Source organism: Eurosta solidaginis, chromosome 2, assembly GCF_040869045.1.
Source record: "Eurosta solidaginis isolate ZX-2024a chromosome 2, ASM4086904v1, whole genome shotgun sequence".
Lineage (NCBI taxonomy): Eukaryota > Metazoa > Arthropoda > Insecta > Diptera > Tephritidae > Eurosta > Eurosta solidaginis.
In genome coordinates, this window is record NC_090320.1 from 38,374,596 (window position 1) to 38,397,955 (window position 23,360).

Below are 23,360 nucleotides of genomic sequence, written 5' to 3' on the forward strand. Positions count from 1 at the left end.
TAGAAAGCATTGCGAATGATAACTAAGTGTGATATCTTATCTGCCAAATGCCTGACAGGATGTTCAACATGGCTACTTTTTAGCGTTTTGACAGGGTGTTCAATATGGCGGCGCCTATCTTCAGCGGGTGATAAAAAGAGATACAGAATGAGACAGCGATAGTCAAATACAAATCAGGTGATCCAATCACTTTGGAATTTTGACGTATATGCAGAAGATATCACACTTAGTTATCATTCACAATGATAGAAACGCTTCCCAAGGAAGTCGGTTCTATGTACCGGAGCGACTCGGGATTTTTCCCGACCAAGGACTGTCATTTCAGTGTGACCCCATCTAATTTGTTTCGTCCCTCCCACAAATTGTCATCCTCCCAGCAGCTCCTTGCAGAAGGACTGCTCCATATTCTCTTACTCCGGGAAGGCATCGAATCCAATCCGGGTCCGTCTCCTGACCCCGGTCCTGAGAAATGGTTTTGCTGCATCTGCCGGAAAAGAATCTTTTTAGGACGGTCATACTCTGTTCAGTGTGTCTCGTGCAAGGGATGGTTGCATCGGACAGGTTGTTCTGGGCTTGATCCCAAAACCCGACGTCCACGTAACTTTTATAAATCTTTTGTGGCTCCTTGCTGTTCACGCCCAAGGGCGTCCCGTAGTCTACGTCTAAGCGCCCCCTCAGCAAGCCACAACAAGTAGCCGCTGCTGCTCGCGCCCCACGGCGCCAACAACTCAAACAGCTGCTACCACTCATAACTACAATCTTCGTAGTAGAGTCGGAAGCAATGCTGAGCAAGAGCCCCTGCCCCCGTCTTCTCCCTCCCTCTTTTCCGGCAGCAATCGTGTAGATCAGGGAAACAGACTCTTAGTCCCTACCTCCGTTTGCACAGTTTGCCAGCACAGAATATATATGTTTGCGACATCCGCCCAATGCAGCTCCTGCCTTGGGTGGTGCCACTTCCCTAGATGTTCTGGTCTCCGCGACGGCAACCCCCCGACGGGTTTCATCGCACCATGTTGCCAGGTCGCAAACCCAAATCATCCGGGTACCTCAATGCTTACCCAAGGACGCCCAGTCCTAGGGCCACAACAGCAATTGCGTCCTGGCCTTCCCCAACCCAGGCGTAGTCACCCGTCACTTACCCCCAGAGTTGCGACGTCTCCCCTTATGCACTTCAGAATTCTGCAGTTAAACTGTAATGGACTAACTGGGAAGATTACGGAGATAGTCGATTTCATGAAGCGGCACAACATCCGCATTGCTGCGATTCAAGAGACTAAACTCACAGCAAGATCTGCATTGCAGACCTGCTCTGGGTATAACGTCCATAGGAAAGACCGCGCGAGCGGAAATGGAGGCGGTCTCGTGTTTATCATACACCACTCTGTGCAATATTGTATATTTGATCCTGGCATCGACCGCAGGGACAATGTCTTAGAACGTCAAGGCCTATCTGTCCGGTCAGGCGATGCAAACCTAGAAATCATCAACATCTACATCCCTCCTGCCACCTGTTGCCCCAGTGGACACCGCCCTAATATCAGGGCCTTACTCACTGACAACAATCGCATTATCTTAGGCGATTTCAATGGCCATCATGATCTATGGCATTCAAACTTGCGGGCGGACAGTAGGGGTGAGATGTTGGCGGATCAAATAGAAGAAACGACGTTCTGCACAATAAACGGAGACGCCCCCACACGTATGGTAGGAAGCTGTCACAGCTCGCCAGATATCTCAATCGTGAGCGCAGAACTCGTAAACTGCGTCAACTGGCAGCCGATGGTAACATTGGCATCCGACCACCTGCCCATACTTATTTCGCTTGAGCGTAACGCCGACTTCATCGTCACTGAAAAACGCACTTTCATAAACTTCAAAAAAGGAAAGTGGTAAGAATATAAATCCTTTACAGACAGCCGCCTAGCTGCCCTCCCTATCCCGACTGATGCCCGCCAAGGGGAGCGTGCCTTCCGTAAGGTCATTAAATCCGCCTCGGCACATTTCATTCCCGCTGGGAGAATTCCCGAAATCCGGCCCCACTTCCCGGCGGAGGCCGCAAACTTAGCGAGAGAACCTGACCTTATAAGACAGCTTGACCCAGGCGACCCCCAAATAAGGGATATAAACCAACGCATTAGATTGCTTGTAGATGAACACAAGCGGGCGAAATGGGAGGAGCACCTAAGAGGTTGTAACCTCTCTACCGGTGTGGGTAAACTTTGGTCCACCGTAAAGTCCCTATCGAATCCGACTAAGCACAAAGACAAAGTTTCCATCGCCTTTGGCAACAAAGTGCTGTCGGACGCGAAAAATGCGCGAGCGCTTTCTGCCGACAATATATAATGCATCCTACGGTCGACAAAGATAGACGGAGAGCCAATAGAAGCGCACATAAACACAAATTCAGCGCGTCACCAATCACCATCACCGCTAAAGAGGTTGAGGACGCCATTGGTCGTGCTAAACCATCCAAAGCAGTGGGCCCAGACGGCATAGCCATGCCGATGCTTAAAAACCTAGGGAAAGAGGGGTTCAAATATTTAGCGCATGTCTTCAATCTGTCTCTTTCCACCTTTGTCATACCTGAGAAATGGAAAATGGCCAAGGTGGTCCCGCTACTAAAGCCTGGGAAACCAGCTAACATAGGTGAGTCGTATCGTTCGATATCTCTCCTATCGCCAGTGGCAAAGACGCTTGAAGCCATTTTGCTCCCTTATTTCCAAGCAAATTTGCAGCTAGCCCCTCATCAGCATGGCTTCAGAAAACTTCATAGTACTACCACCGCGCTAAATGCCATTATCACCCAGATAAATTGCGGTTTAAATCAATACCCCCACCATAGAACAGTACTCGTAGCGCTAGACCTATCAAAAGCTTTTGATACGGTCAACCATGGCTCGTTACTGCAGGGCCTGGAAGGGTCTACCCTTCCCCCATGTCTTAAAAGGTGGACCGCAAATTATGTGGGTGGTCGGCAGGCATCGGTGCAATTTAGAAACGAAACATCAAAACCAAGGAGAATTAAATAGGGGGTGCCACAGGGTGGTGTCCTATCCCCACTTTTGTTTAATTTCTACATATCCAAGCTACCTTCACCACCGGAAGGAGTCACAATCGTTTCCTACGCCGATGACTGCACAATAATGGTCACAGGCCCAGGCCCAAAGATCGATGCGCTATGCAATAAAATAAACGGCTACCTCCCTGATCTCTCCAGTTTTTTCGCCTCGCGAAACCTGTCATTATCACCGACTAAATCTTCCGCGACCTTATTTACAACATGGACGCCCCAAATGTCGACCATTTTGAACATCCACGTCGATGGCACTACGCTACCGACTGTCCGACACCCCAAAATCTTGGGTGTGACGTTTGATCAGGATCTACATTTTGGTGAGCACGCAGCCGCAATTGTTCCGAGAATTCAGAGCCGTAACAAAATCCTCAAATCCCTCGCTGGCAGTACTTGGGGAAAAGATAAAGAAACGCTCATGACTACATACAAAGCAATTAGCCAGCCGATTACGTGCTACGCGTCACCCATATGGTCGCCAAGCCTAAAAATCACCCACTGGAAGAAACTACAGGCCTGCCAAAATACTGCTCTCAGAATCGCCACGGGCTGTCTTCTTATGTCCCCAGAACACCATCTGCATAATGAGGCGAGAATATTCCCCATCAGGGAGAGAAATGAGATGCTGACCAAACAGTTCCTGTTGAATACCCAGAAACCTGGGCATCCCAACAGACATCTGATTGATGAACCAGCACCGCCTAGGGGATTAAAGAGTCATCTCCGTAAGAATTTTGAGGAAATACGGCACCTGAGAACCCAGCCGTATGAAGTGAAAAAACACAAGCAGGTCCTTGGTGAACTCCATCGGCGTCGGACCTTTATGCCGAGAATTGCCCGGTGAATCCAGTACTTAACGAAAATTATCAAAAACTTGCGGAAGAGGAACGCATACTCCCAAGGGAAACGCGTGTCACTCTTGCTCAACTTCGTTCTGGATACTGTAACAGGTTAAACTCTTACCTATCCAAAATCAACCCCGACATACAAAATGTATGCCACTCCTGCTCAACTTCGTTCTGGATACTGTAACAGGTTAAACTCTTACCTATCCAGAATCAACCCCGACATACAAAATGTATGCCCCGCTTGCAATGTGTCCCCACATGACACCATCTCTTCAATTGTAATGTGGAACCAACGCCTCTAACACCCCTTTCCTTATTGTCCACCCCTGTTGAAACGGCAAGTTTCCTTGGTCTCCCGTTAGAGGATATTGATGACAATTTGTGATCGGTCGCGGCTATTAGGTGGGGCGAGCATTGCTACAACAACAACAACAACAACAACATAGAAAGATTTTTTACTTGTATGAATTCACAATGCTCAAATCACAATGGGCGCTTTCAGGCAGGGATGCACCTTAACGTTAAGCTAATCGTTTATCAAAAAATTTCCACCGTTTCCGTTGAAACACTTCGAAATATTATCGATAAAGAAATTATCAAAATAAATTGTATCTCGTTTTTAACCGAAACGAAAAGCTTTCGTTAACGTTAAAAACGTTAACAAAAACGTGATACTTTATGTTTGAATTGTGCTGGCAATGCTACAGCCATGGTGAAGCCGTAAGGTGGCAACAACGAGCGCACATACACACACAAACTCTATGTAATTTGTTTGTGTAATTCGTTGGTGGTAATGTCAAAAATTCTCTGAGAAATGTTCGTACTGTCAAAATTCAAGAGAAAAGTTGCAATCAGCTTGGCTAATGCTTTCACCTTTAATGACTCCGCCATCAATCAGCTTTGCCAGCATAGTTTGAAATGAATAATCAACATAAACGATTTGATTTCGTTTTGATATGGCAGAAAACGAAACGAAATCATTTCGTTAATTTGACGATCTTAACGTTAATAAACGAAACGAAATGAGTTCGTTTCGTTTATTAACGTTGATTATCGTAACGAAATGATATCGTTTCGTTGGTTAAGCATGCCTGCTTTCAGGAAACATAAATGTTAAGCAGTCGTTGAAAACTTTCTGAACGCACCGTTGAGTAGTTACGATCCACTCAACCATAGTACAGGTTTACAAGTATGATATGTATGCGAAGCATTGTAAACTTTACCAAGTAGCGCAACTAACAGCTGATCGCTCAAAATTTGCACACACACACAAACATCACTAATGGCCATATTACGGAAATCTTAGGGAAATTGAAGTTAAATTTTTAAACAGACATAAAATGTTATAATTTTGGAATATATAGCATCTAGGACACCTTAATTGCAGTAACTGAAATAAAATGTTTGCTTATACTCAAATATTTAATTATTTTTTCTAAATTTATCTTTAATATTGATGCAATGATTGATCCAATGCAACTATGTTCTTCCTACTGTCCTTCATTCCACTCCATTCGAGTGCCTATTTTCATGGCCTGCGAGTGCCTTCCACTCTATTCGCAACATAACCTCGAATTAAGCTGCCAAACTATATAGTAAACAATGATGCGAAGGAAACAATTCCTTTCTCTTTCTAACACACTGCCGTTTGACACTTCGGTCAGTGTCAAACTATTGTGGAACTCAGTGGAACCTGCGTGGAACATGCGTTTGACACTGAACGAATTGTCAAAATTACCGGGGTTGCTGTCGAATTTAAAATTACCCCTCAAATGGGACATTACAAATAAATTTCGCAAAAAGTATGAAATGACGTCTCTTATTCTATCTATCCTCTCTGGCGATAGTTCTTTTATTTGACAGTTGGCTGAGCTCGCCGTTTATAAAACAAAAATTTCTTCACTTAATTGACGGAAACATGTTTGCAACGTATCAACAAAAATAGTGTTCTCTGAAAGCGCCCAAGAACTGATATGGTGAATCGGATAAAAGCGTAAATTAAACTTCCTTAACCCTAACGCCATAGTCGTAACCATACCCATATCCATAACCATCTCCAATGTGATCGATTAATGGTGCCTTAACCTAAAAATCGTGAAAATTTCATAAAAATTAAGAAAACGCAAAAAATTACGAACATATTCCACATAAAATTAGTCACCTAGACCCGGTTTATCAGTGATTGGTCAAACTAAGCTTAAACTCTAGTCAAATTTAAACACCAGTTAAACTACTGAGCAGTTTTTCAGTTAAAGTTTAAGGCCGCCTTTGGGGTATGCTGTTTTGTGCGGCAACATTGGTTTTTTTATTATCTAGATAATTTGTAGATACGGCAACAGCTGGATTTTGTTCACCCAACGAACATGGAAAAAAATTCTCCGGCGAAATATATATCTAGTTCCGGAAGTGATATGCAACATCATTATTAAATTTTTCGGTAATAGTCTAGTTGAGGGGTCGACTGCTAATACGCTACCAAAAATATCGAGAGAGGTGTCAAACGACGCGTCTTGACATCAGTATTAATAATCCGAAGGCGGAAAATAAAAATTTTATCTCTGTCCGGAGATATTTGCAGTTGAAGTTGGCGATTTGCATGTGGTTGTTGTTGTGTTTGTCCCACAAAAAAAATTGTGCATCACCGTGGCGGTAGCCACGGTTATACCACACACCCGGACTTGGCATGGCGTAGCCCAGGGTTATTTTTTACAAGCGCGGCCGAAGGCCGCCAACGCAGAAAGGTGTTCTGCGCAAAAATACTATGGATCCGACCCCCGGTTTCGGAGGTACCCGCGGGTCTTTTTTCGGTTTTTCGTTAATATCTTTTGAACGAGTTAATATTTTTATTTTCCGCCATCGGATTATTAATACTGATGACAATACGCGTCGTTTGACACCTCTCTCGATATTTTTGACAGCGTATTAGCAGTCGACCCCTCAACTAGACTATTACCAATTTTTCTTAAACCAGATAGTTCTCCAGTTGATATCCAACTTCATTCTCCATTCACTATCCAACCTTTGAGAAATTTTGGAAAATTAAGTTTTCCAGTTGATTATTATATTATCATTAATATTTTCCAATTTGTAAACAGCGTTTAATACAACTGTGTAAACACAGCTTTAGTTATAAAAAATATATGTAATATATTAAGCAAATACAACTCTGAACATAGTGTATTATGTCATAGAATAAGCGAACGAATTTCTGTAAAAAATACAACCCTGGTCTAAAAAGAAATAAGATGGTCGATTTACGACCGGCGATTATTCTTCGTAAAATCAAGTTGACTGAAAGGGTTTTGCTTTATCTTGTTACATCTCCCGCATTTGGCGAAAAAAAGAAATTTTACAAATTATTATCCTAATTTCGAGAGATTTTGAGAAATGTACAGTTCTCAAATGAATATTCAACCCATTTCTCCACTTGATATCCTAAATTATATATCGAGTTGAGGTGGAGTTGAAAAAAATCTCCAAGGAGGTACCACCAAAACCAACAGCTGTTTATTGTGAGAAATAAACACCTGGCTGATAGCAGTAATGAAGCGTAATTAAGAATAAATTATATAGGCGGTCGCCGTGGTGTGATAGTAGCGGCTCCGCCTACTACACCGAAGATCCTACATCAACATCATTGAATCTTACATTTGAGACCAGTTAGAGAACCACATGTTGTTAATTACATTTTTTCAACTTAAGTAATAGCTTGTTTTGCTTTATAAAAAGTTCCCTCTTTTGCTGAGTACATTATGATTCTCCAGTTGAGCCACTGTTTCGAAACAACTCTTGAGATTTCAGAAGTATGCCTAGTTATCAACATGAGCTCTAATGGTACTCAAGCCCGAATATTTGTTGGCTATATTCGACGCCATTTCGTACGAACGCAAATAACTGATAGGTTAACTAGAGTTTAAACCTGGCAGATCGGCCGCTTAAGCTTAGCTTAAACTTCAGTTAAAGTAGACTGAAAGCAGCAGAATAAGTTTAAGCGTAGTTTAACCGACAAACTGAGTTGAACTTGTACTGAAAAACCGGGCCTTAGTCATAACGTATCCAAAACAATGAATAAAATCTACAAAAAGGTATTAAATTCACCAACTCAAATATTTTTAGGTTATGGATATTGCGAGAAACTAAAAATCAATTGGTTGGCTATGGTATGGTTATGGCGTTAGCGTTATGGTATAGCACCATTAATCGATTACATAGATTTCCATAAAGCTCGAGTCATTGGTGCCGTTTGTCGTATCGCTGTATCCGTATCCCTAACGTAATCAGCTGTTTATCGTTACAACGGTAAACCAAAACCCAATTGGTTGGCTATGATACGGTTACGACTTTAGCGGCACCAATAATCGATTGCATTGATTCTCATAAGGTTGGTCGAATCAGCTGTTAAAGGGTTACCGATACGGTTACCGATAAAGCACCAATGTCTCCAGCTTAAGGTAGGTTCGATCAGCTGTTTTATCTGGTTATGGTTATGACACCATTAATTGGCCCTTAATGACATATGTGAACTAGCGACAAATAGTACTCGTCAGATGCATAACTTATTATAATTTTTAGAAAGAGTTTGACATTTGCATACTTAGTTATTGTTTGATGGAAAATGACATTCAGTCCCTCATCGTAATACGGGCACGATTTGAAAAGACGATTTTTCAGGGATGAAATATTGCAATTAACTAACAACATTATCCAATCAATATGTCAAGGTACTGACAATATCTGAATGCATGATGGAATTATAGGTGGCGCATTGCGCATGTAAACATTATTTTAAATGAAAATTTTACGTAATTTTCCTTTAGCTATTGTTTTTTTTTTTCTTTCTTTCATTCGCTGAAGAAGTCAAGTGTGACGTAGATGCGCAGAACGAAGCAATTTCGAACTCGTGAATGCACAAATCTTATGTGTGGGAATTGTGATCTGAATGCACCATAATATTGACAACTGTCAGCATCATGATGGAATTGTGTGTCAGCATAGCAGTGTGTATAAAACAACAAAACATAAACAAAAGTAACAAAAATTACTTTTTAGGAAGATGCAATTTGAATAAGACAAAAATGCATTTATAGCCGTGTAACGTGTGCTGCAAACCACTATAAATATGTATGTAAGTAGAGTTCTAATTAGGAACATATATAATTGATATTTTGAATGTATTCCAGATAATATCGATTTCACGCGTATTAATGGCAGCGGCATGTAAATGTACACAAGCAAACTTACATGCATTCAATTAAAGGAAGAAAATTACAAAGGTTCAAGAGTAGAACAAGAACTTCAAGATTCTACGTGCAATAGTTACTTCCCGACAAGCCACCACAAAGGTGGGCAGCTCGAATGAAGAAAGACATTTTAGAAGGCCAATACTTCCACACGAAATGAGGCGCACAAATAATTTAGTAACACTTTTCACAGCAATGGTTGCTTTCTTCTTCGGCTGTTTTCTTAGTAATATGTTGACCAAAGTGGACAGGTGTTTGACACATAAAAGTGGCGTCAATCATATGGAGCCCCATCCTGATATATTTCTAATGATTTTAATGTTAACAAATCCAGCAAGCGTTAATCGGCGACAAATAATGCGACAAACTTGGCTACGACTTGGCGTGCCGTTAGAGTTGCCTTATTATCCTGAAAATTTAATATATTTGCCCAAATATCATGCGAATGGACATTTGCAATTGGAGAGCGTAGCGGATCAATCTACACGTTTAACAGCTTATCTACAATGGTTAGAAAATAATATGGATAATGCGAGCAACTCAAGGCGTATAATAAAAGTAAAATATTTTTTTGCAATCGGCACAGAAAATCTATCGTGGGGTTTGCGCGCTTCAGTGGAACGTGAACAGAAATCGTATCGAGATATCCTATTACTGCCACGCATAACAGAAAGTTTTGAAAATTTAACAGAAAAAGTTTTGCATTCTATAGAAGCATTAACAAATCATTATAAATTTAGTTATTTCCTTAAAGTTGACGATGATACCTACGTAAAGTTGGATTTATTGTTGAATGAATTGATTTCGTATGATCGTAAATTGACCCGAAAAAGCAACGAATATAAAGGGCAAACATTACCCGCTCTCTATTGGGGTTACTTTAATGGCAAAGCTAATGTTCAAACAAAAGGAAAATGGCGTGATCCAAATTATCATTTATCAACACATTATTTAACATATGCACAAGGCGGCGGATATTTGATATCGAGACATATTTGTGAGCATATTGCTGGAAATGCTCAATCGCTTGCCGTTTATGTGAATGAAGATGTTTCATTGGGTTTATGGATTGCGCCACTACGTTATGTTTATCGTAGACATGATCCACGCTTTGATACTTCATATAGACCGCGCAAATGTCGACGTTATCATTTAGTAAAGCATAAGGTGGACGAAAATGATATGCAACAGTTGTACGATGGTAGTGTTTGTATAAAAGGAAGAGATTTTGATGAGAAGGAAACACCAACGGAATATCTTTATGATTGGTCGAAACCCGCTAGTAAATGCTGTGATACAGGCGTACTTGTGCATTAGTAACACAAAAATAGCATAAATATAAAGTAATAATAAACATGTTTGCGCAGATCTACTTTCTGAAATAAAACTATTTAAATTTATCCTAATGCATTTATATTGCATATTTGTACGAAACTCACAAAACTCAAAATATCTACGAAAATTATTCAATCATGCTACATGGAGCGATGTGGCCAAGTGGAATTTCATCGATTTAAAAGGTGATCCTAAAAAAATGTTTCAGTTATGACCTGGAAGCAATTTGTTAGCATATAATTGTCACCTCCTAGCTTCATACTGCAGTAAAATTTTGAGTATATTTTGATCAAGTCCTTTGAGCAGAGATAGCAAGCGGGGATAGCTACATTTAGGAAATAAACTTGGAATATGATCGAATGACATGTACTACTTATATGACCTACATATACAGCGAACACTGTAGTAAACATTACAAACAATCGCGCCATAACTCTTATATCTGAACAAAAAATTAGACTTTGTCTCATTACAGCCCGAAATAGTGTTTTAAAGTCATATGTTAGCCTTTAAGTAAAATCTCATTTTTCATCCTTAGTGAATACAAAAACTTATAACAAAATTAAAATAAATAAATTATATTGATATTTACAATCCATATAACGTACGTATACGAACATATCGCTTGATTGTTGGTTGAGTTTAAAACCACCTTGTCTTGGCTGGAGGTTCCAAAATATTATATCACAACAAGTGAAATTAGTTATTTTGAAAGCATACTGGCGCTTTGAAACACTTTAATGTTCTTTAGCCTAGTTCTAAACTTGACTACTATTTGCGGAAATAGGACGTTTTCGAACTCAAAGCCAAGCTAGAGTAATTTTCCACTCCGATGATATGTAACTTATAAGGCTTTCTCTTAAATTTTCGTAGTACATTACTCAACACATATGTAAATCAATAGTTAATACATATTGTAACGAATATTAGCAACACTAAGGGGTACTGTCATCTCCAAGCCGATGCTAAGCAGTGACGTGAATGCACATCAATAACTCAATCATTATGTCTACACATAAGTACATACACGCAGCAGAGAAGCAACGCACGAACACATGCACTAAACTAAAGATCTGTAGTTATAATTATAACAGATAACCAACTAGTAGATTCTAGAACAGAAGCGCCTAGATTAATTAACAGATTGCAACGAGGAAATCAAAGAGTAAAGAAGGCCTCAACAATAGAGGCGCTACAATCAGTTTCGTTTAAGACGCTATCTAGCGAGCAATAGCAGTATTATTTTGGCAAGCTATTAGTTGCGAAGTGTTATTGTGAAAGTACTTGAATAAAGGCCATTTTGCATTATTAAATTGGAGTCATTTATTCAACAGTTTAGTGATTCGAACGTTAGTAGAAGATTGCAAATAAGAGGATTTGCAGGCAAATTCGTTACAATATGTAATTTTGAATATTAAACAATAAATGCCAATAGAAATAAAGTAAAACTTACCGATGGTCGACCAACCATTTAACTCTGTCCTCTGTTTCATATAGGCTAGCAACAACTATATCCTTTGGTGCAACAATGAAGTACCGATTTTCCTCAATGATACAACCCAAACTATAATCATTAACGGTATATTCCTGATAACTGCAATACAAAATAAATAAATAAATTTGAACATTTTGATATGGGAAGGAACATTGTTATATTTTGCGAAAGCTGTACGTTTATTTATTTGGTTTATAGTAAAACAAAAATATTATCCTTAAATCTAAGACACAGCTCTTAATTTATTAAAAAAACGCTCGTTTGGCCCGGAAAAAAAAATTTAGCAATTATAAAGCAAGTCAAAGAGACAACTCTGTAGCAAATTTCAAGCAAATCGCAACTTCCTTCTGGATACTGTAACATTTTAAACTCTTACTTTTCTAGAATCAATCCCGACATACGTAATGTATGTCCTACGTGCGATTTGTCCAAACATGACACCACCATGACACTACGCCTCTAACAGAGTCTTCAACTCTCGGTTGAGGACTTTAATGGCAATTTGTGAGTGGTCGCAACCATCGAATGGGGCGAAGCACTGTTAACAACAACAACATTAAGGTACTACCCCGACCATATCGGGAACGATATAATATGATCATATTGAACCTTCTAGGCCATTCCCTCCGAAAGGCATCCCATTGATTTTTAATAGCAACGAATACTATGACCACAGTGCCATGCTTCCCAAAGCAACCGGTTCTATGTACCGGAGCGACTCGGTATTTTTCCCGACCAAGGGCTGTAATTTCAGTGTAATCACTGCTACAACAACAACATGACTACAATGGTATTTTTCCAAAGTTATTTTTAACAGTTTCCGCAATTCTTGTTCTGTGAAACGGTGATATGAAAAAAATGTCAAACAAATTTATTCAAATGTATGGAGTTTTTTTCATTTCATTGTTTCATAGAATCATTTTTCCTTTGTAAACTGAACTCGCTTTTAAAATTTATTAATACTTACCCACGCAATGAAAGACTGTCAGTACAAATCTCCTCACTAGAATTCAGTTTATGTTCCATAACGCAAAGCACTGGTCTCAATGACTTACGCTCTGCATCCTTTTCTTTCGGGCAACCCAATACCACCAATTGGTTAGATGTAAGTGGCGCCAATCCAGAAATATAGAAGTTTGTTTGAAAAGTTGATACTAAAAGCATGAAAAATTAAGTTATAACTTTTGCGTATTTAAAATACTTCACGCACTTGGGTCTACTATATAACCGGGCAATTCTCTGGAAGCAACTTCAATTGAATTTCGTCTACGTATAACACAGATGCGTATTGTATCGACCCAACCTATAAGCAACGTAGTTGCATTTGACCAGCGAAAATTACAACGAAAATTCTCCAAGCGTGCGCTAAAGGTGAATAATAAAAGGAATTCGTTTTAATAGTCACGAAAAAGAATATATAGTTTGAAAATCCTACTTAGTTGGTTCTTCCCATTTCATGAGGCCAAGTGAACACTTTTCATTTAAATCATAAACACGTACGCCTAGATAACTGGCCCATGCTATAAAGGATCCATTCCAACATACTGATAGAACGTAGCCTTCGGCGCTAGATAAAACAGTTGATTTAAGTTTTTTAAGGAAATTTTTCTCATAAAGCGTTAGTTTATCGTCACCTGCAAAGAAAAATATAGACATACATACATACATATTTTAGTTTAATTTACTAATTACACTGGAAACTGGTTTTAAACGCTTCATACAATATGATTCTGAATAAGCAGAACTACAAAAATTTATATTTTTTACTAGTGTTTATCTAAGAACAGTTGAACAAATAGTAGTGTATGAGCGCTGACCACGACCTTCAAATTGACCTGAGCACCTCCAACTTATACGCTTTCCTTTGCTACATACATACATGCATACACATGAACTACAAAAAGATGTACTTACCTACAACAAATCGTTTTCCAGCCGTTATTTTAGGATCCGGATCCAAAGCGACGGCTTTTATTGATTTACCAAAACTTAAATTTTGATTATTTTCATCGCTGAATATGCCAGTTATATTTACCTGCATGAAGTGTATTAAAGAATTAAGTTTAACAAATCATTTCGTTGACAATTATGTGCTGATCTATCTAACCTTGCCATCATCAGAACAAGTAGCTATATACTCGGCCTTTGCGTCAACATCTATATTATTGACAGCGACAGTGTGTGAAAATTCGTTTGGTTTATCCCCCGAGAGATGTGAAGTCACTGTATTACCTTGATGGTCAAATAAATAAATACGACCCAGAAATGTGCCAAACATCAAAAACTGGAAATAAGCAAGGACATTTAGGTCGTTTTTTTTTATAAGTCACATAAACAAACCTTTGGATGCGCCGCACTACATGTAACCACATCTGTATTAAGCATTTTACGCAAATCATTGGCAATACGATGATATTTAAACTTGGGCTCGATTTCATCTTCAGTACTTTCGGTTTCTGTATCCTGTTAAGTATTTTTTATTAATAACTGACAGCAGTTGGCAGGACATTTTTGTTGCACTTACGCTGTTATTAATTGGCTCTTGCTCGGCAGCCATACCTGAAATGTGCAAATGAAGGATTTGGTGTATTTTATGTTTGTTATATTTTTATACGTTTTGCATTTTTTTAGTTGAACTACTAAAAACAATTTCTGTTGCTTATTTGTAGGCAAAAAACTTGATTACGGAAAAATAACAGAATCGATCAGCTGTTTAGTAAAACAAAGAACAGTGCTGATTTCTTTGCTGTTAATATTTTATCGATTTTTCCCCCAAACGGTTCTCGTCAAGCTCTTTTAATCGAGTAATGGAAGTACAGACATAGAAGTTGAGCCAGGCTGACTACGGCGATCTTCTGTTAGGATTCAAAGGGTTAAGGACTAATTAATCTTCCCAAAGATGTAATTAATGGCAACTTATAACCATAAAACCATAACCAGATAAAACAGCTGATCGAACCTACCTTATGGAAATCAATCTAATCGATTAATGGTGCCACGCTAACGCCATAACCTAATCATGGTTTTTGGTTTTTCGCCATATCCATAATCTAAAAATATTTGAGTTGGTGAATTTAATAACTTTTTGTTGATTTTATTCATTGTTTTGGATACGTTTTAACTAAGATACTTATTTTTTGTGGAACATGTTTGTAATTTTTTGCGTTTTCTTCATTTTTATAAAATTTTCACGATTTTTAGGTTAAGGCACCATTAATCGATCACATTGGAGATGGATATGGATATGGGTATGGTTACGACTATGGCGTTAGGGTTAAGGAAGTTTAATTTGGCCTTTAACCCTAACGCCATAGTCGTAACCATACCCATATCCATAACCATCTCTAATGTGATCGATTAATAATGGTGCCTTAACCTAAAAATCGTGAAAATTTCATAAAAATTAAGAAAACGCAAATAATTACAAACATATTCCACAAAAAATAAGTCTCTTAGTCATAACATATCCAAAACAATGAATAAAATCTACAAAAAGTTATTAAATTCACCACAAATATTTTTAGGTTATGGATATGGCGAGAAACCAAAAACCAATTGGTTGGCTATGGTATGGTTATGGCGTTATGGTATCGCACCATTAATCGATTACATTGGCAACTATTATGAGTCAAATTCGATCTTCGACAGTGGTCGAAAGAGCTGATTATATTGAATCAATTATTTTTATTTAACTTTGTTAGTATGTTACTTTGAACTTTGTAATCTTAACATGTTTTACAATATATAAATTTTCAATATTGATTTTTCTATTTTCAAAAATTTTCATTATTATTAAATTTTGCATCATGAAAATATAACATTTTTTTAAAATAATTTTTGTGTGAATATTAATTTTAATAAAAATAAAGCATCCTACAATATATACGATATAGCAAAAAAGTAGAAAATAAACACAAAAAACTTATGTTTCAAACAATTTTCTTTTAATTCGATACAGCGTCGACAACAAATTTCTATTCGCTTCAAAATTAGACACACAACGGAAATTTCGACAGAGATTAGATGTTATAATACCAATTTCAAATTCGATTTTCGATGTTCGATAGCCAGCGAAGATCGATAAATGCTCATAATAGGGACCATTGATTTCCATAAGGTAGGTTCGATCAGCTGTTTTATCTGGTTATGGTTGTAAATCACCATTAATTGGCCCTTTAATAAGCGCAATCCACACCTCCGTAACCCAATCCTGTGTGAAGCTAGAAGGTTTAATGTGGTCATATAAATCGTTCCCGAGATGGTTAGGCTAGTACCTTAATGGTGCTTTGTTGCCAGAATGTACCGGATCTACATCCGGAAAAGGACCATCAACATCAATAAAACTATCCCAAACTCTCGGGGTAATATGAATGAAACTTACATTATAACTCTAACCATTACCGAGTCGACTGTCATTCGTTAGACTGGAATTTACCAGACTTCACCGACTTTCGGATAATTTCATGACTGGTTATTTTGGCCCAAATAAATTTTGTTGATTCAGCTTTTGTGAGGGTTTCCGGTTGTGGAAAAGGCATATGCTGTAACACTGGCCGTGTGGCATCAGAAACAAAATATCCGTAATTAAAGACCTCAGCAGATACAATCCGCCTACGCCATAGTTGTTTAATGTTCATATGTGGCCTATCTGGCGCTTATTAAGCGCGGTATCCAGATCAGGTTACTGCGCTTATATGGATTTCTGGCCACTGTGACATCTCAGCAAACTGCGCTGAGGATGAGCTAGCTAGGAAAGGCAACAACCTGCAAACAATAACCTCCGCTGGTTGGGTCAGCCCTCCTCTAAACACCTGCAAGCACAACTTGCGATCTCTACTCACGGATCAAGCAAACGCCAGATGGGCCATGGAACCTACATGTAGAATATCCAAGCAAATCTGGCCTAAGTTGGATGAAAAGAGATCACAATCGGTGATACTGTTAAACCGTATCACTATAAGCCCACTAGTGGGCCATCTTACAGGTCACTGTCCCATGGGCAGCTGTAGGGACGAGGAGATAGAAAGCGTAGAGCACTATCTGTGCCACTGTCCCGCACTGTCAAAAACCAGGTACCGATGCCTCCACCGACACTCCTTTGGGGTCTTGCGGAGCTTGAATCTGCATACACAAACGACATCTTGCGTTTCATCAGGCAAACGCGCTGGTTTAGCCTCACTGGGTTCTAAACCTTCTTCGGAAGTAGGGAAATAGGAAATAGGGGCCCCGCGTGGTAGCACAACGGCCTACGTGAGTCTCCGCTTGGCCAGCGGAGGTAGCCACTTCAACCTAACCTAACCTACTGCGCTTAATATACACCTCAACTCAGATGTCAGTTTCTTCCTTATCTGCAACGTATGTGAAGTATTGTATCTCTTTAAGCCATAAAAGCCTTATCCGTCCTACGCAGTGCACGGCCTTTAACAAGAGAATGTTGTTAGGCGAAAAATTAAAATACAGTTTATATTTGTACAAAACAATTCATAATTTATTCTAAACAGTAAGCACAATCTCACGGAAATAACACTTTAAAAAAACATGTAAACAAAACAAGAAAATACATGTAAATTTGTATATACATAGCTCATGCCTATATGATTCGAGCTTGAAATACTGACGAAAATTTACAGTAACGTCTAATTACAACAACAATTTTCCAAAGTACCAAAAATCATGATACAAAATAACCGACTTCGGCATGTTATTGTTTATTTAAAACTTTTTTTTTCGTTCAAAATTATTCACAAAAAACGAATGAAAATAGCGCAGGAAAATATTTGCGTGCTCATTTACTACATTTATTTCATAAACAAATAAATTTTCTTAGTTTGGTTACTGTCACCTCTTAATGTTATTTGGTTGTGCTCGGCAATTGAATACGTTTACCTATTAATCGCAGTATTTGGTTTTAATGCGAATATATTGAAATGTTGATAGGTTTTTGGGCTTTGGTGGTAGAAGTGGTAGAAAATGAAAAGGGGCTAAAAAGTTGGTAGATCTACCAATAAAGTGGTAAAGTCCGTGCACTGGTCATACGTCATACCGATCGACAGGATTTTTCGCCTTGACAGGGTGTTTCATATGGTGGCACGTCAGCGAGTGATTGGAAGAGACACAAGATGAGACTACGATAGTATTTGTTTATTTTCACATTAGCCGTGTTTTTTTTTAAACGAGTATACGTTTGGTTTGCGCGTGAAAAAAACGCCTATCCTCGCTTAGATAATGCTTAGGAGACCCATCTACCGGCAGTGGTTAAACAACTAGCTACAGCACAGGGTGTACCGAAAAGCGGAGACACAACCCTCTGTTGTATTTCTGTGTATTACATATAGCTGAATCAGTTGTGATAAATATTTAATATTTATTTAGAATGTGTTGGTGTACATGTAAGACTGAGTCTTTTAAAGTACAATACAAAAGTGGAAATTCAAAAAAAAAATAAAAATTTTAAAACTTAGGTCTATTACAATTCGCAAGTAACTTACAACATAAACGTGGTTTTTTAATTTCAAAACAGATTTAATATTATTATTATGTTTGTAATTTTAAAGTTAGAATTTGAAAAATGTAGTAAAAGGAAAAATAAAGGAATGAAATATGCATAGAGCAAGTCAGATCGCAATCACTTTCACACTGTAGAAATAAAATAATTGTGAATTACCCTTCTGTAGTTACATCTACCCATAACAGCTTTGACATCTTCTGGAATTGAATTCCAGAGCCTAGCAGCATTAACGAAGAAAAGCCGTGAAGAGGACAGGTATTTATATTTAGGGATTATCAGAGTTTGATGCCTTCTGGATCTTGTTAGCATTAATTTAACGTAAAGGTATTCCGGAGCTTTATATTCTAAAAGCTTATACATGAACGTACAATTTCTAGCAGCAAAATAGTTGGAAATAGTACACCCCAGAATTTTGGTCTTCCATGCAGTGATGTGATCATATCTCTTGAGTCCGTAGACGTAACGCGTAACATTGTTAAACGCAATATCAATTTTATGCGACGAAGCAGAATCTAGCTTGCTATATACAAGCTCAGAATAGGTGATGTGGGGTAGAATTATTGCCAGTTTCTTTCTCGTCTCAATAGGCGTAAATGAAGCTGTCATTCGTAATCTACGTAGAACAATATACACTTTGCTTACAACTTTGTTTATATGGTCTGAGCAAGTCATCGTAGAGTTTACAACAAATCCCAAATTTTTAAACTTTTCAGTAAATACTAAATCAGCGTTACCAATATACAACTTTGGGATATCTTCTACATGCACTACACTGCTAATTATAGGCAACACATATGACTTAACAGCATTCAAGCAAAGACAATTAACAGTAACCCATTGTGAAATAGATGACAGATCGTAATTAATTGTATAGCACAAATCTTCAACAAGACCGACACGACTGGACAAATACAGTTGTATATCGTAAGCATAGGCGTGAACCTGTACATGCTGACACACAGAGAATACATCATTGACAAAGAGACTAAATAAAAGGGGACCAAGAACAGATCCTTGCGGTACACCAGAGGTAACGATACTAGACATAGAGGACGTAGAGCTGCAGGTCACTTTCTGAGTTCTTCCAGCAAGGTAGCTAACCATAAGCTTTAGAGCACTATCAGAAAACCCAAAAAAATTCTTGAGTTTTTTGCAAAGAATAGCATGATTCACTAAATCAAATGCTTTCGAAAAGTCTAAAAGGCAGAGGAGTGTAAGATGTCCTTTGTCGAACTCCATCCTAATGTCGTCCATTATTTTTATTATAGCTGTAGAACTGTTTAGGCCGAAATCCAGATTCACACACTTTCGAAAAAGCTGGCAGTGTGCTTAGTCAGAGTTCCTATAATAAACGGCAATGCTAGCTTCACAAACTTAAGAGATATCCCATCATTGTCTATAGCATTTGATTTAACCATAGTGAGGGATTTTAATACCTCAGACCCGGTTACTCCTTCAAATTGAAAATTTTCATTTGGTCTAAGGTTTTCTACAAATATCTGTGCTGGGGGAATGGGCATATCTCTACTGGCACTTGGGAAGTCAATGTTCAATACATTGGGGTCTATTTTACATTCCTCCTGTGCTTCACCATGAACATTCAGCCTTTTCAAATTGCTCCAGAGTTCCCTTGTCGGTAACGACGGACTAAGTTTGGCATCACAATACACTCTCTTTGCATTTTTTATAATTATGTTTGCTTTGTTACGGCCAATCTTATACTGTGCACAATCATATGTTGTTCTAGTTCTTCTCCATCTGGCATATAATCTATTTTTAGTCTTTATTGCTGACCTAACTACATTGTTGTACCAGGGGCAAGATGTATTTAAGGCTTTAACAATTCTAAGGGGTACATGCTCATTAAATAATTGGGTTAAATTTGTATTGTCACGGATATTAGCATCACTAAATTATCCCATCACTAAGGCGATGCTAAGGCCATGACAAGCAGTATTTACGTTAATAATTAAATCAAGTATACACATATATAAGGCAGCCCAGAGAGATGTCACACACAGATGCATTTACTTATATGCCTATGTGCGCGCGGGAGACTGTAAACTACAAACATTCACATCAATAATTCAATCTTTATGTATCTACATAAACGAATAAATAATTGCGTCTACACATATGTACGTATACGAGCAGCGGAGCGGCAATGCACAAACACATGCATATATCTTATCTGAGTTGTCACAAGAGAGAGCAATAATTTGTGCACGTAGTTGTGGCTGGCGATTTTGTAGCCGAAACAACTAGTAAGTTCTGGAAATCGAAGAGCCTAGAAGTACGCAGCGTAAACTATAAAAGCGGGGCAAGCAAGTAAGAAATAATTCAGTTTGATTTGAGTTGTCAAGCAGTTTGATTAAGACGATATCTAGCGAGCAATAGCAGTGTTATTTTGAATAGTAGAGTTTCATTGAGCTATCAATCAGTGTGGTTATTAAGCAAGCTATTCGTTGCACAGTTTGTTATTGTGAAGTACTTTAATAAAGGCCATTTTGCATTATTACAAATTGGAGTTATTTATTCAACAGTTTAGTGATTCGAACTTAGCAGAGGATTGCAAATAAGAGGATTTGCAGCAAATTCGTACAATTGGTGTCAGAAGAGGAATTGCTGAATAAATTCCAGAAGACAACAAGGATATGGCAAAGTTCAGTGAATTAAAGATCCAGCAACTGAAGAAGGAGTTGGAGAGCCGTGGATTGAATACAAGCGGCGTTAAACTCGAACTTCAGGCACGGCTACGAGAGGCAATGGAAGCAGAAGGAATTGATGTGGAAGAGTATGTCTTTCACCTTGATGGCGAGGAGACAACAAAAATTGAAGAGAAAAACGAAACATCGCAGACGGTTACCAGTACAGACTTGAACATGATTTTGGCTGCAATATCTGCTCAAACATCGACAGTGGCTTCTCAACTGGAATCGCAAAAGACAGATATAACATCTCAACTGTCATCTCAACTAGAACAGAAAACGTATATGTCATCACAAATGGAATCACAAGAAACGCGTATTTCAGAAATGTCGACACAGATTACATCGAAGATTGAAGCACAAGAAACGCGTATTTCAGAAATGTCGTCGCAAATGTTATCTCAACTGGAAGAACAGAAGACATATATGGCATCGCAACTGGAAGAACAGAAGACATATATGATATCTCAGTTGGCTCAGCAGTTGAAAGCGCAAGAGGATCGCATATCATCGCAGTTGGAGGGTTTTAGTGAACGACAAGATAAAATGGAAGCTGAGATGGATGCTTTGAAAGATCGGATTCAGCAGTTACAATTAAATCGTCCAGCAGTTTCAGCGAGTAATCCAAAGGTAAAAACACCATCCTTTGACGGTTCTGTTCCTTTCCAGGTCTTTAAGTTACAGTTTGAGAAGACCGCAGCAGTGAACAACTGGAATGTGGAAGATAAAGTTGCCGCACTCTTCGTAGCATTGAAAGGACCAGCTGCCGAAATCTTGCAGACTATTCCAGAGTACGAACGGAACAGTTATGACTCATTGATGGCTGCTGTAGAACGGCGATACGGAAGCGAACACAGGAAACAGATATTTCAAATAGAATTGCAAAACCGCTACCAAAAAGCAAATGAGACATTGCAGGAGTTTGCTTCAGATATTGAAAGATTGGCTCATCTTGCAAATGCGGACGCACCCGTGGAATACACTGAAAGGGTAAAAATCCAGAGTTTCATAAATGGCATACGGGACGTGGAAACGAAGCGAGCTACATACGCAAACCCAAAGCTGACATTTGCTGAAACGGTATCACATGCATTGACTCAGGAAACGGCCTCACTATTGAGTAAACCAGCGTACAAAGCTCATCGTGTAGAAGTGGAAAGAACAGATTGGGTAGACACTATTTTGGAAGCACTGAAGGGATCACAACAGAAAAATGCCGGAGTTATTAAATGTTTCAAGTGCGGCAACCCAGGTCATATTGCACGACATTGCAGCAGCGGTCCCAATAGCTCCAACAATGTGGGTGGTCGTAAACGCAGAGCAGAAGGTGATGAGCAAATATCCAAGACCACTCAATCGTTAAACTAAATCGGGTCAGCCGCAAGGGACGACAGCTGGCTCCCGCAATTGAATGCCCCATAATCTCTATCTCGCAGATTGGAAGAAGATCGAGCAATCTTACTGTTGGAGGACATGTGGACGGAAAGGAACGGTTACTGACTGTAGATACGGGTGCATCTCATTCCATCATTCGAGCGGATTTAGTCAACAAAAAGATAAGACCATTGCTTGGAGCAAGATTACGTACAGCCACGGGAGAGGACACCCAGGTAATTGGAGAAGTAGAATGTGAAGTCGCAATTGGGAACGTCACGGTAGTACATAATTTTATAGTGGCAGGTATTGTTGATGAAATCATAATTGGAGTGGACTTCTTAATCAACCAAGGCATCAAGATCGATATGCAAAGCAAGACGATGCGATATAAGAACATGGATGTGCCACTTAATTTCGGCTACGAGAGAGGCTACAGCAGTAAACGAGTGCTGGTGGAAGAGAGTCAGCAAATACCACCAAAATCAGAAGCAGTCATCTGGGCAAAGATTGATGGAGATTGTGGGACAAACAAATTGTGGGTTGTCGAAGCAGCAAATAAATCAGCACTGAACATACTTGTAGGAAAAACCCTGGCTATGACAAAACAAGATGGACGTATTCCGGTAAGAGTACTCAATGAGTTCAAGTCACCATTCAATTTGACCAAAGGAGCTATTTTGGGAAGATGCCAAGAGGCCGAAGTAGTTATTAACTGTGAACAGCTCCAGGAACACGTTTCATCTGGAAATACTGATCTTTCAAATGATATCACGGCA

General features: G+C 38.9%; 2 protein-coding genes across 5 annotated transcripts in view; one reads left to right on the top strand and one right to left on the bottom strand.

Moving 5' to 3' along the window:
* The window catches only part of lt (vacuolar protein sorting-associated protein light), a 60,009-nt gene that overhangs the window by 22,376 nt on the left and 14,273 nt on the right, over window positions 1-23,360 (bottom strand). Inside the window, exons 3-10 of one of the 3 annotated variants that reach the window (XM_067765040.1) lie at window positions 14,516-14,550; window positions 14,332-14,454; window positions 14,099-14,275; window positions 13,906-14,026; window positions 13,427-13,625; window positions 13,202-13,356; window positions 12,959-13,145; window positions 11,950-12,090 (exon numbers count right to left, since the gene is read on the bottom strand). In XM_067765040.1, coding sequence (XP_067621141.1) covers window positions 11,950-12,090; window positions 12,959-13,145; window positions 13,202-13,356; window positions 13,427-13,625; window positions 13,906-14,026; window positions 14,099-14,275; window positions 14,332-14,454; window positions 14,516-14,548 — 1,136 coding nt within the window. In that variant the 5' untranslated portion in view covers window positions 14,549-14,550. Of the gene's footprint in view, window positions 1-11,949; window positions 12,091-12,958; window positions 13,146-13,201; window positions 13,357-13,426; window positions 13,626-13,905; window positions 14,027-14,098; window positions 14,276-14,331; window positions 14,455-14,515; window positions 14,715-23,360 lie in introns of those variants that run through there. The other 2 variants (XM_067765039.1, XM_067765041.1) reach the window with 2 other exon arrangements.
* beta3GalTII (beta-1,3-galactosyltransferase 6) lies at window positions 8,907-11,957 on the top strand. 2 transcript variants are annotated; one of them, XM_067765042.1, is made up of 2 exons: window positions 8,907-9,042; window positions 9,102-11,957. In XM_067765042.1, the coding sequence occupies exon 2, from the start codon at window positions 9,318-9,320 to the stop codon at window positions 10,476-10,478; it is 1,161 nt and encodes a 386-aa protein (XP_067621143.1). In that variant the 5' UTR covers window positions 8,907-9,042; window positions 9,102-9,317; the 3' UTR covers window positions 10,479-11,957. The 2 variants fall into 2 exon arrangements, with proteins under 2 accessions (XP_067621143.1, XP_067621144.1); XM_067765043.1 differs by having other exon boundaries at window positions 8,925-9,046.